At 33.4% G+C, this 14,681-nt stretch overlaps 1 protein-coding gene across 1 annotated transcript; it reads left to right on the plus strand.

The window, feature by feature from the left end:
• The first annotated feature begins 4,460 nt into the window (after positions 1–4,460).
• Positions 4,461–13,151, plus strand: LOC124361943 (glutathione S-transferase 1-like). The gene is made up of 6 exons (XM_046816025.1): positions 4,461–4,622; positions 8,802–8,942; positions 10,630–10,688; positions 11,180–11,321; positions 11,650–11,814; positions 12,884–13,151. Exons 2-6 carry the CDS (start codon positions 8,802–8,804, stop codon positions 13,025–13,027), a joined length of 651 nt encoding a protein of 216 aa, XP_046671981.1. The 5' UTR covers positions 4,461–4,622; the 3' UTR covers positions 13,028–13,151.
• The last annotated feature ends 1,530 nt before the right edge of the window (positions 13,152–14,681 follow it).

Raw genomic sequence — 14,681 nt, forward strand, 5'->3', positions numbered from 1 at the left:
TAAGTTTTGAAATTAAAATCATGGTCATTGGTACGAAAATTTATTTTTTTTTCAACCCTTCATTGAGATAGATTGAGTACCATTTCTGGTACTCATGGCCTGCTGCTGCATATAGGCAGTCAACCTATATGCAGCAGGGCAGTGTGGCAGTCAACCTGTTAATTTCCCTATTCTGCTCTTTTTATTGTTGTTTTACGTCTACAAGTAACTATCCAATTGCCATAATGAAAACATTGAAGTATATCTTATCAGTAAATCTATATCTTTTAGCATTGTATCTTTGGTACATATGTTCATAAATCAACAAAATGGGAGGGTAAAAATATAACTTTAAATTGTGTCAAGGTTAGAGCAGATAATATAACTATGGTGCCACCCACCAAGTTTAGTTTCAAGTAACTCTTAACTGTGGCCTTGAACAAAAGAGCTGAAGAAAAAATAGGTCAGTCTTATGAAAATTGTATTTTGTTTGCATAAGAAAAACACAGAATTATATATTCAAATCTACGATTTTGGTACATGTAAATGAAAGCAATATAGTTTATATCTCTCTAAAATGTATGTAATTCATTGAACATAAACTTAAAATACTGTGACACATTTTAATATTTATCTTATCTTCAGCCATTAATCAGAGTCTTGATTACAAACAGTTCCCTAGTACTTCTATACATTTCTTGTGAAATGATCAATAGAGATTGTTTTCTGTCTTCAAACAAGGTATACTAGAGGGTTTGTTATTAAATTGTTTAATTCAAAAAGTTCAATTGAATACCAATAATTGCATCATCTACTAACCAGAGCTGCATAACCACACTCTCTCTACTCGAGTGATAACAAAGGTTATATCCACTGTTATCAGTACCGATAGACAAATGAATAACTTCCGTCACATTCTTCACTCCCAGATTTAGATTAGGATTTATTTTATTATAAACCACTCACAGGTCTTAGGACACGAAGTAATAAAACGTGTCCTTTAATTTAACGGACTGATTTAATAAATGCATATTACAAAAAAATTGAATAATAGTTCATTGTGTTGTATTAATTTGGCCGAATATTATAATTTTGACTGAAACTATTGCTGTTTTGTATCTACCATAAATAAATACGAAAGAAATGTATCCTTCTATTAAAATCGTGTTGATCGTTGAGTTATGTACGAAATCTTCTTTACGAATAATATCAGTAGTAATAAATATTTTATTTTTATATATGAGCTATAAATTAACTCGATCCAGCATTGCGTCTAACGTAAAATAGAATTTAGTCTTTTTTCAACTTTAACCATATTTAATGAATAAGATAGACAAGTGGTTTCTTGTTGCCGTTGGTTTCGTTTCTTCGACACCTTCAATTACAACTATTACTTAATAAGTCATACCATCTTAAATTATTGAATTGTTTATCATCAAAAATAGGGGGTTAGGAGAGATTTAAATCTTTAGGAAAATTTAAAAACTCGTAGAGTGATATTACTACATATTCCCAACAAGAGTTTTTTAATTTTTTTATTACAGGGAACTTCTGGTTCAGCCGGTAACACTACATGCAATTGCCCTAAATGTTACATTGAACAAATTGGACGTTCTTTCGTCAAAAGTACACACCTCATACAATTCAGGGATCATATTTTAAAATAGTTGGTCTAGGATAAATACATAAATAACATGAGAATGATACTTAACCCACAGATAGAGGCAACATCGTGATAAGGAGGATAATTAATTTGGTTTATGTTCGAAAAGTTCTGTTAAATATAAATAGGCCCTACTGCTGATTTGCTTATCAGGTCCTTATCAGGGGAAGAAAAACGTCAGGTGTGGTTCTGGAACTAGCTGAACTTGTATCAGTTTAGATGTTGATCAGTTGATGTTTTATGGTTGTTCTGTTTAGTTTTCATTGTAATGGTGGATTTTAGATGGTTTTTATCTGATAAAGAAGTCAATAGAGCGATCACTTTAAAAGGTGTTTCCCAACGGGATGTGGGTAGGCGCTTAGGTGTGAGTCAGTCAGTGGTTTCGAGATTGTAGAACCGGTACCAGGAGCGAAGCACTCTTCGTAGAAGGCCAGGACAAGGTCACTAGAGCTCCACCACGCACACAGAAGACGGATTTTTACGAGTTAATGCACTTCGTAATCGGTTTTCAACTGCTATAGGACTTCAAAATGACCTTGTCAAGCAACTGGAACTCGTTTATTAGACCAAACTGTGAGAAATCGACTCCTGGAAGCTGGAATGAGGCCTAGAAGACCTGTCCAAATGCCACGATTGACCGTACGTCATAAGAGAGCAAGATTTTTGTTTGGAAGAGATCATAGGCGTTGGCAGTTGAAACAATCACGTAAGATAATATTCACAGAAGAGTTAAATTTTACAAATTTTAGTAATGGCGGTTGGTTTAGAGTTTGGAGAAGAAGAAATGATCCATTTTTTTGGTGGGGGCTCAATATTAATGTGGGATGGAATAACAATTGATGATCGAAGAGATCTCTTAGTGATCCGTAACGGTAGTTTAACAGCCCAATGTTATGTGGATGAGGTTTTGGACATCCATACTCGTCCGAGAGCAGAACAAGAAGGTCAAGATTTTGTATATATGCAACATGAAGTCCGACCACACGCAGGGAGATTAGTTCTACAGTACTTGGACGTACATAACATACCAGTATTTGAGTGGTCTGTCTGCAGTCCAGATCTTAATCCAATTGAGCACATTTGGGATCTACTAGGCCGCCCAAAACAACCCAGGACCTTAGATGAGCTGGAAATGGCATTGCAAGAAGAATGCCACAAGACAGTCTCAGACGACTCATTAAAACCATGCCACAGCGTATTCAATCAGTTAACTCAACCAGAGAAGGTATCACAAGATTGTGAGTGTGGAATTTCAAAGAATAGAATATCGTTTGTTATATTTAAAAAAATTTTAACTGTCATTTTTACTTTTATTTTTGTATGTTTACATTCGTTAACTGCCCTAACCTAAATTAGAATTTCAAAATTACAAAAATGTGTGCTTGACTAAAGCTTTAAACATAAAAAATAAGTGTTAACTAATATTAAAAAACGATCCTTTAATTTTTTGAGGTGTGTATATGGAATACAAACATAGCCAATATTAAAACAAAAATTCGTAAATATTTAAAACATAATGAATGAAAAGCATGTCTCCAATATTGTATTAAGTGTAATTGTATAATTATGTACATTGTACATTGCACCTTAAAAATATTAGAAGTTCTCCAGAAAAGCTCCAGAAAATAGAGATAAAGGAATACAATATTTACAAAGCTATAACGGCGAACCCAATAATATTCTAAACAACCAAATCAAATATAACATTGTGTTTTAACCAGTCCAATACTGCTGTATAACACTTTCAGCCCTAGTCTATGTTACTCTACAAGTGTAAATGTCCTTACTATGAAACTTTAAATGGGGCTGAGCGTTTAAACCAAAATGTCATTTGATATTATTCATAGGCGTAACAAATACGAGAACAGATCATACCGTCATTAATTGTAATCAATGAAACTGTGACCTTGACCGCTTGACCATTCCACTATCACAAATCAATATAATGACAATGATTGTGCACAATGGACTATTAGGTTATGCCGCCGGTATTTTTGTCTCAACATAAACCTTATTTAGTTGTGAGTATTAGTACCTATTATTCTGATAAGTTAGACACGAGGTTTAAGTTTTGATCTCGGTTCGGATGAGACATTTACATATCATAGGAATATATTATAATTTTAAAATATGTGTTAAGGTGGTGTAATCGATTTTTTATTTTTAAATATTTTTAACATTTCATATTCACAGCCCCTTTAATAATAACTTCCATAAAGACAAGAACATTTTAAAACATTTTCATCACTTTATGAAAAGTTTAAAGACATTCGGAATTGGAATTTGGTTCAGTTTTGTAACCAGGCTCTAAGGATGAGAATTTTTACATCATGTAAACTATATGAGCTATGTCACGAATTCAAGAAATAACAGCTTAGTCTTCGACTTAACGTGGCTTATGTTGAAACTAACTATATTTAAATAATTTATACCTTAAGTAAGGATTATTAATTAAATATAATTTAAGAGTATAACCTGTTTTTAAGACATGAATTGAAGAAATTACTATAGTATATTAAATAAAAAAATACTATTCTCACATGTCATTTGTCATAAACATTTTTCTGTAAAATTCGTAACCACATTTCAGAAATTTTCCCTACATTATTTTATTCTTTTCTTATCAGCAAATTAATTTTAAAGGGCAATGATTTAATTAAGAAAAATAATATCTAAAATTGTTTGCACCATGTAATACCGGTTTGAGGTTAGTGCCTCTCAGATCGTAACAAAGTAAAATCTCGGGCGTTGTCGGGTACTCTCGGCATTTTCCGTGTAGTTAGTTCTCCTACTTCGACGATTCATTTTTATATCTCGAGTCTCGCGATCTGTAGCAGGCGTTGTCGGCGAGGTCGTTCACTCTACTTGGTCGCAGCGTGCAGTCGAGGTTCGCATTTGATCGACTCCGCTATTTCTACACCTGCGCCACCACCCGGTCGTGATTGAGTCAGTTTTTGGATCTTGAAATTTTCACATTGCAGTAAGTAATGTAGCTCGATATAGTTTAATACATTAAGAATGTTATGATCATAATTTTGTTCGTTTGCAATGGATTTCCGTCAATTATTTTTATAAAAAAAATATTTACTCACAGCGTTTTGAAATAACTTACCTGAAGACAGGAAAATGGGCATTTTTCCAACATTTCTCAAAGAACTTTAGAAATGCAAAATATAATTTAGTCCACCTTTAAATTAGACCAACAGAAAAATCTCTGAAGAGAATAAGAATATAAACATTTTTACGTTGTAGATATGAAATGTGACTAAAAAAATTGCGTACAAAAGACACATTTAATTTCTCAAAACCGTATTTTCTTGTAAAATGTAATTTCCTTAAGTTACATAAGTGAAATTGATATAGATAAAAATTACATCTTTTACTCTAGCCTGCTTACAAATTGTCCAAAATTATAAGTGATCGGTTTTTTTCTCCCCGAGTTATCTTATAGTGGCTATATAGGCTAATGTTTAAAAAACACCAATCCAAATAAAAACTGATCATAGAAGTTTGGTATTAAAAGTAGCCTAACATCTTGATAATTTGTGATAAAAATACTTATTAAAATATGAATCAATAATCTAGTACAACCATAGGTTTAGTACAAAACCATGTAATTGCTAACTATTTAGTAAGTACGAAAGTGTTCTGCCAAGCGTGTGAGATTTCTAAAAACCTTATTAATTTACTGTTTCGAAACTTAAAAACGTCAAAACCTGTACAAATAACATTAATGAAACTAAATTGATCATCTCTTAACATTATCTACAAACAAATTAACTAGTGTAGCTAAACCTATTCCTAGTTGCTGCAAAATTTAAAGTAGACTACTTAAAAACTATTACGTATACACTGGCAAGAAGTTAAACCAGTTTTGTGTTTCAAAGCAAAAATTGCTAGTCTAATATTGCTAAATTGATACTTTACATCGTGTTGAAAAAAGCATTTTCATCACTCTGCATGAAACTGTGTTGAAAAGATGAAGTCATGTTTTCCTTGTAGCTAAGTCAACTGATTTTCCCTCTCCCAAATATTACTTTCGTAATCAATTCTTTCCGAATGTGAATATCTTCTTCCTTGTATAAACGATTGAAATTCCAGTGTGATTTTTTATTTGTTTTGACAGCCCTATATTCAAACAGCTGATTTTAACACCAAAATGAATTGTAAAATAGTGCAACATTTCCTTATAAAAGACTAATTACTAGATAATGATATGTCTATGATAATGATATTTTTAAATATTTCTTGTATTTTTTGCATCCCGATGAAAAGTATCGTTCAATACTCGTTTCGAAATTTATGATGTTGGGCTCGAAAGTATATTTCACGCTCGACTTCGCCTCACGCGTAAATGTAATCTTGCCTCGCATAGGTCACTTTCAGACTAATAATGAATGCACTATTGAACTATGACTGCCTTTGAAATATAAACGTGTTTTCCGAATATAAATCTAGTAGCTTGAAATAAAACACAGATTATCTACAAGTAAATTAGAGATATTGACTGTGATCACTACTTCCTAGTTTTAAATTTGAAATTTCAAGTTCTTTTTTGAGAAGAATATAATTGAAAAAAAAAGAAACTGGAAGACTAACCAGAGACTGATGTGTTTTTGAATCACTTAAAACGATTTTAATTAACAATATAGAGTATTTATAACGGTTAATGTAGATGATAAGATAATAAGAGATAGCACAGTTGGTTAGTTTTGTGGCCACCTGTATCCCTGTTTAATTAACCTGATAAATGCTCGACGAGGTCTAACAAAACAATGCCACAACAAAAATTTAAGAAATATTTTACCGTCATTGGTAATTCAATTTATTTAATCACTCACAATTTCCATTTCAACCGTGACCTACAAGAAATAAATCCGCTCATTGTTTGCTAGTTTGCTCCTATCTTATTACTTTAGAAATTTTTTAGTCAGTGCCTTATACTTTTAATACCATCAATACATGGATATTGTTCTTTTACTGATTTTGCAAACCTTGCTACTTGCACAGAACATGCAGCTCGTATTTTTTAGGACGATTGCCTCTATTGACCTTTCAGAAATTAAAAACTACAAGTTCTGTATGGTACTGCATTCTTGAGGCAAAGAACACTTTGCTGTGTTTCACACTTGAGGACTGTACAAAAGAGAATCATGGAGCAACTAAATGAATTCCTCTCAGCTAGGACAAGGATACAGTATACTCGTATATTCATTGTAGTTAAACTCTCCGTATAAAAACGTACATAAAACATCGAAATTCTATCACCACCAGCCTGGAAATTTATGGTAATAGGGAAGCTGAGAAAGAGAAGAAGCTTTGAAAATCTTGGGTAAGAAACCTGGAGGATTCTTGTTCTTTATGGAGTATAAGAGAGAATATCCTAACAGCAAATCAAATTTTATGTATTGAGACTGTCTATTATATATAACCACATTCAAAAGATTCGTTCCTAACCAAAGGATACCTTGTCTGGAGGATCATGTTTGACAAATAATGCCTCAAGGCCTTCAGATGGTCATCAATATTCATACACATCATGACCCTGAGCCAGTATCAATATTATCTGAATATATTTGTGAATCCATTAGGATGTCACCACACACACCAATTAGGGGTCAGAATTTCCAATCAGTTGATACACGTACACCAATTATTAAAACTGCTCACGATAGTTCACGTGAAACTTTAGAAGTTCTTTGGTTTCTATGGTTAACATGTTTCATTAATTACTCTTTCTATACGGATATCACCACTTGTCCATATGTTCATAGATAGCTTTCAGATAGTAGCAATTGTAAAAACTACCACTAGCGAAAAAATTAAAAACAAAGAGAATTTCCAGTAATCTTGTAGTAAAATGTAGCTATCACCATAGGAAAGGTTGATTTAGTACGGATGTTGAGTTTAGCTCCAGTTTACCTTCAGTTTAGTGCAGCATCTGAAGTCTGATGCTGTTGCACACTTGACTCCTGAAATCTGGAGTCATCGTCGCCGACTATTTTTGGATCCCTTCAGACGAAAATCAGTCCAGGTTTCAGGTGTCAAGACAAGATGCTGCACTTTAGAGGAAGGTGAACTGGAACTAAAATCAACATTCGCAATCTTATAGTGTAGACACCTTTATCCAAGAGAACGTTTTACGTTGTATAATAGCCTACCATTCCATTTTGTATTTCAGTTTTGTGGACCTTATAGTGGGAGAGGGCTTTAGCCCATTGGGATTTTTAGATGCTGTAATCATGAGATTTTCATTTATATCATTAATTCCCCACATTCCAATCTGAGTACTTAATACAGTAAAATGAAAATTATGAAAAATAACTGTTTCCCCCCCCCCCACATATCTAGTAAGGATTTCCAAATTATTGAATAAATATATATAAAACATTCTGTAAAGTTACTAATAAATTCCTATTTTTGTACTTTGATATAGGATAAATCTAGTTTTTTAATTAATAATTTTAATTTTATAAAAACTAATTTGGTAACAGTATTTCAAAAATTTCAGCTCAATACTGTGTTGCTGTTTATGATTGCCGAAGGGGTTTCAAACTACCTAGAAATAGTTTTAATTAAAGAACAATCAGAACACCAAGTTTTAATTATAATTAATACTGTCCAGCCTGACTAATTTTGCACAACATTTCGTAACTCTTCACTATAATCTATTCAGATCTCGATCTTATCAAGAAGTGTTTACTTACAGCCTCTTGTAGTATCATTGCATTTGATATGAGAGAGATATTTACTATCTTGAATACTGACATAATACTTTCAAGATAAGCTTTGACAGGTGACACCTATTTTGGATAAATAAGCAAATCTTTTGTCATGATTTAAAATACTGTACAGCATTTTCTCATTACATTTCAAGATCTTTAGAAGTCTGAAAAATGTAGACAGTCTTATACCCTAAGAAATTCCGACGTTATTGCATATACATTTACTGATTAATTGCTCTCCTTTACGTCCCTGTTATGAATCCTTTTCACCAGGCAACTCGTTATTAGTTTGATAGTGAACTTGCTTGATTTTTTGGTTCCAAGAGGCTTGACTACAGAACGTTACCATAACAGAACATATTTGTTTGATGTTGATGTTGGTGCCAAACAATGCTGGCAGGTATGTAAAAATAACACTTTGCTCTTTGTCGCAGATGGGTATTGATATCTACTACACCCCAGGCAGCCCTCCCAGCCGAAGCGTGGTGTTGGCAGCCAAAGCTTTGGGAGTCGATGCCAATCTGAAACTGCTTGACCTCATGAAGGGGGAGCACCTCAAACCTGAATATCTCAAAGTCAGTGAACTAAAATTCTGCACTTGGTATAAAGTTTTGAGTGTGATTTTGATCTTTGCACCATAACAATTTTTTTTATATGAACAAAAATATAGTTATATTACACTGAAGCTTTTATGCCATACGTTTGGCCAATATCTCTTTGGGTATAGAATTTCTTCCTTTCTGTGTTTTTAGAGCATAATAAACATTTTGAATCTTTCTGGTTACAAATCTAACCAGTCTAAAGGATTTGTTATTCTGTCTGCAATGTTTTTAACACTCTAAATTATTTAGATAATATTTCTATAAGAATTCTAAATAATTGTTCTCTTATGTAATCAGACCGTATAGAGTGCTCATGAATGTCATTTAATTTTTAAAATTCTATTGACTGTTGATGCAATGTTAATAAAATTAAGTTTTAACGGATATTCAAATATTTTCAGTAAATTTTTAAGCAGTATAATATAAGAGCTGGCTGTCTTGATGGCCACCTTGACTTTAGACCCATAGGAATACGGTTAAGCCTCATATATTTTTACATTGTAGTGTCAAATTCAAATTCCTGTATTGTCATTAGCTATCAATATCGTAACTAACCTAAGAATAAAATAAAATAAATAGTCAGATTAAAATACATAAATTAAAATCACACTCAGCTGGTATTTATGTGACTTTTGCACTTAGGCTACTTGTCAAGCATAAGAGATTTTGGACTCTTAGATTCATTCAGATGCTTTTTATTTATTTTTATTACTAGCATACGTTTTCTATTTATTCAGAATAAATCTCAAGCTTTTTGTATTTTACCGTTTAAATACTCAAAATATGTACAATTATAAGAAAAACCAAAAAGCGTTTGGACACTAAACTAAAACTATATTTTTAAACAATTCTGAAATCCTATGAAAATAACAAAGTTATTGATCTTATGGAGTAAAACTCCAGGTTATTTCACTATTGTCGGCCTTAAGTAATCATGTAAGAGGTGTCTTGTAAGTGTTGTACGATTATAACAAAAAGTCAAATCAAGCTTCATTTTAAATGAGAGAATGTGGGTTATTGTACAAAGTATAACATTCTTTTTATTGTCATTACTGTAGGGGATGGTCACAATAGGGAGGGATTGTGTTTTGAAGTTGTATCTTGTAGAAAAAATAAAGCCCATAACATACAGAATGTTATTGGTATCAACATTTATTAACAAATATAACAAACCACAGCTGTATCGATGTTAGTTTTGAAGGTACAGTGTGCCGACATCTCTAACTGAGAGATCACGGGTTCAAATCCCGGGGAGGTCCAATCGTAAAGGAATAGCAGCCACGGTGTATTAAAGAACAAGCCAGCATAGCCGAGAGCTGAGGTTTTAAAACGATAAAAAAAAGAAAACAAAATAAAAACTTGATAATAAAATGATACAAACACAACAACTGATCAGTTAAGCGTGCCACTTGCAAGAAACTGCTTGCTTAGTGGCCAATCCATCCAAGAGGTAGCCTATCTTATTATTGATTGATTCAATTATCTAGTAATAATTGCTGCAATACCCTCTAATTTTGGATTTAATTGAACTGAAATTGAATTTGTTAGAATACTTGAATGCAGTAATAGTTACAATTACAAATAGAAACATGCAGAAATGTGTGTATACGTGTACATAGTTTGTTATAATTCACAAAATATTTAAATTTCGTGTTTTCAGATTAACCCACAACACCTTGTCCCAGCTCTTGATGACAATGGATTTGCTGTCACTGAAAGGTAGATTAGATTAAATTAATTGATTTTGTCTAGTCAGTAAACTGTTAACAGTGTAAGAATTTTTTAAACCATAATTTGGCTAGTAATATGGTGTAAAACAAACAAAACCTCTACTTATTAAAATTTGTATTTGAAACTATATAAAGATACTAAAGTAGGTGGTTTAATACATGCTGTAACTTGACAACTATATCAGAAACATTCATTAAGGATTTTCCTTTTCAGAAATTCGGCTCATATCACAATCGAAGCTTTCATTCTTAACTTGTCTGGTCATTTAGAGGATTTAAACAGGACAACTTTGACCTTCAAACTTGTTTCATCAGAAAGGGTCATCATCGTCAACAAATAGCACCAATTAATGGAAATCGTCAATTATGTCATATAATTTAAATTAGAATGTAATTTCTATAACGGTTTTATCTAAGTCTTATATTTATTCAAAAACTATTGTTGTGTGAAAAGCTAATATTCAAATCCTGTTTTTATAGCCGAGCTATCATTACGTACTTGGCAGAAAAGTACGGTAAGGACGACTCGCTGTACCCCAAGGATGTACAGAAGAGAGCTTCTGTCAACCAAAGACTGTACTTTGATGCCACAACAATCTACCAGGCATTCGCAGACTTATATGTGAGTATCATAATCATATTTTATTTGTTTTACTTAAAATCATAGTGTGCCACCCCTGCCTGCTTTGACTGGATGGTTCAGTGCTGGCTCCCCCTTCTTCCGAGAGGACATGAGATTAGTGGCCTAAATTGGTCCTCATGAATCTCGACAGGAGGCGGCCCCTACCCCCAACCTTACCCATCCAGAATATCCTGTCACTCCGGAAGCAGCGCAAGGGTCCTTGTAGGACCAGAAGCAATTTTCTAAGTTTTTTGACTTAAGATAAAAAAAGACAGTTACAATGTAAGCTATAGGCTAGTAAGTTAATGGTTGTTTAATTTATGTACAGTACCCTATTATGTTTGGTGGAGCTCCCTTTGACAATGAAAAGAAGAAGAAGCTCGATGATGCATTTGGTTACCTGGACTTGTTTCTGAAAGACGGAAAGTGGGTGGCTGGAGACAATCTTACTTTGGCAGACATCGCTCTGGTGGCTACCGTCTCTTCCGCTGAGGTATACATTAATATCTACTTACTCTGTTTGATCTTCTAAACGAGGCAAAATACACTCTTTAATTTTTTTTTTATTGGGATCAAAAACCTCTGACTACCAGGTGACAATATGTATTATTTTGAAAGATAATTCATTTATGAAGAACAATAATTTATGATTAGATTATTTGTATAGTGTATTATCGTTGTTTTGGATTTATAAGTGTTATAATTACATAAAAAGTTGGATTGTTTTTACGAAATAAAGGAATAAATTCATAATATACCTTATAAATAATTATTCTAAAATACCTATTGTTTAATTAAGGGGGAATAGACCACTAGGCCAAAGGATTAGGTGTGGCATCCAAATATAGGCAGATTTAATGGAAAACAAACAACCATTGATTTGTTATGTTGCTTTTGTAGCATTGAAGTTTCCATATAGTCAATCTGAAAGATCCAAGACAATAATTTACCAAATCGGGAGATCCTTAAAAAAGGGGGATTTTTGTTGAAGTTTAATGTTGCCAATTTCATTACAGAGAGGTTCTTAAAGTTGAATGAGAACCTGTATGTAAAGAGTATCTCATAGTTAACCTCTATTTTACACATGATTTCACTCCACTTTTTGCAAAGTCTTGATAGTCTAAACAACCCTGTAGTTCTTTTTATTCTTAGTGATTGTGGCTGACATGGCAGAAGTAATATCACATTATTTTATTAGCCATCTCTAATTTCCTCCTCTTTGGATTGTCTTCAACAGCTTAGCACATCTTAGTAAAACATTCTTTGTAAGAGCTTTTCTCCAGGTCTTGCCTGTCATTGCACACTTGAAAAGTTAGTTACAACACGGCCAAGATATAAATATGTAAACTATCAATGAATTGGAACGGTACACAATGTCCAAAATATATACGTTTGGCAAATTAAACTAAGAAAAAATCTTAAGAGATATTCCCTAGACGCCCTGAAGTACCAACCTTTTTCCTTCCTCAAGACAAAATCTAGGAAAATTTATTCTTACCAAATATGTTAAATGTTTTTTAGGGAGTTTCTTCAATGGACTAAATAAATTCATCTGTTAACAGGGTGTAGGCTTCGAGGTGAGCAAGTACCCCAACGTTGCCAAGTGGCTGGCCAAGGCCAAAACCACAGTTCCCGGATATGCAGAACTCAATGAGCCAGGTGTGCAGAAACTGAAGGCCATTTATGAAGCATCGAAGAAGTCATAATCAACTACTTTTTTATAAAATTCATCATTTTTTTATTAAGGTTACAAGTTTTAGTCTATAGAAAAAACTATATCTTCTTTGTTAAAACATGTGATACATTTATATAAAGACGTTTTTATGATTATTTTTGTAGTTATTATTTTGTTTAGAGTATTTTCCTTTACACAATATTAGATACAACACCATACTAGGCAGAAATTGTACTATATAAATATGGGCCCGGACCAGAATCTCTTTAGTAAATGGGTCCTGTGGGCTCAAGCCCATGGGTGTGAGGCACAGCACACATGATAAAACAGAGTGCAGGCAGTCGGCTGAACCTGAGTCTTGATTGTATAACATGCAAAACTTGTAACTATAAACTTTATAAATGCAACAAAGTGTGTGTAAGGTTGTGTTGTATAAGATAAAGATACAAATCACTCTTTGACTAACATATTCAAAGCTGTGTGAGTGTTTTTCTACACCTAGAATAAAGCTTTCGAGACAGCCCTTCCACTTATTTGCTATGGAATTCGGAAGAGAGTTACGATTAATTTTTACAAATCACTGCAATCTTGGCTTTCGTTATTGTCATACTTCCTTGGTAATAAAAGTGTAAAGTATCTGAATTATATATTTATATTAATAATGTAGTGTAAAGTAACATACATCTTTTATATTTATGTATTTATTAACGATTTTTTATTTTTTTTAACTGTTGTCAGACCAGTCCTATATGGATCTGAAAACTGGATATTAAATAAGAAACAGATAATAGTTGTTGAACAAAATATTGAGAACAGTGTACAGACAGACATTTCATAAGAAGAATGGAGGATCAAGCACAAATGGGAAATGAGGGAACTGAATACATAGCCAGATATTGTACTGAGACACAAAGTAGGAGGATTAGATGGACAGGGCACATCTTTAGGAAAGAGGGCAGCACCACGACAAAGACAATTCTGGAGAATAACCCAGAGAAGGCCTCTTGGACGACCAAAGGTAAGAGACAGTGAGACCAGGTGAAACAGAACCTGAGAAGATTGGGAAGGTGGAAAGAGGATGCTAGTTGTGCAGACATCTGACGACAATGTGTTGGCGAGGCAAAGTACCATCTGGGGTACCAATGGCCCCAGTAATATTTTATTTATAAATGTAATTACTCTGATTCATGATCAAAATTGAACACAATAAAACTAGACTTGTCCTTGTTCGTGTTGTAAATGCATGCTTTAAATGCCTATGGCCATTGGGTCACTTTTAGTAGGAATGGTTCCAGTGGAAGGGGGCGCAAATATCTTCGGGCCCATAACGTGTCACATGTTAACCTCGGCCTAAGCTTGCCTTGACTACATCTTCCATTCTGGTGGAATTAAATACTTATATGACAACAGCTGCTAACTGAAGAATTTACGTACTGGCACAGGGTGTTTTCAGACCCCACCTTGGTAAATCTAGACAACTAGAAGGGGTTAGCAGCAATACTGCAATTCTCAGTAAGTTCCAAGTTAAACCATGCGTGATCTTTTAAAGTGGTTTTAATCTGTTCATGTCACTTTGCTGCAGTGAAAATAGGGTTTGAGGTGCCCTAGGGTATCGTTAGACCTCCTCACTAGTAGATGTGTTTTGTCGTTGTTAGTACTTATCCATGTAACTCATTTTCATTGTA

The sequence above is a fragment of the Homalodisca vitripennis genome, chromosome 5 (genome assembly GCF_021130785.1).
Source record: "Homalodisca vitripennis isolate AUS2020 chromosome 5, UT_GWSS_2.1, whole genome shotgun sequence".
NCBI classification, from domain to species: domain Eukaryota; kingdom Metazoa; phylum Arthropoda; class Insecta; order Hemiptera; family Cicadellidae; genus Homalodisca; species Homalodisca vitripennis.

Coding starts and splice junctions, on each gene's coding strand:
- LOC124361943 (XM_046816025.1), top strand. CDS start 8,802: ATGGGTATTGATATCTACTACACCCCAGGCAGCCCTCCCAGCCGAAGC. Junction 10,689..11,179: donor GGATTTGCTGTCACTGAAAG/GTAGATTAGATT, acceptor CTGTTTTTATAG/CCGAGCTATCATTACGTACT. Junction 11,815..12,883: donor CTACCGTCTCTTCCGCTGAG/GTATACATTAAT, acceptor ATCTGTTAACAG/GGTGTAGGCTTCGAGGTGAG.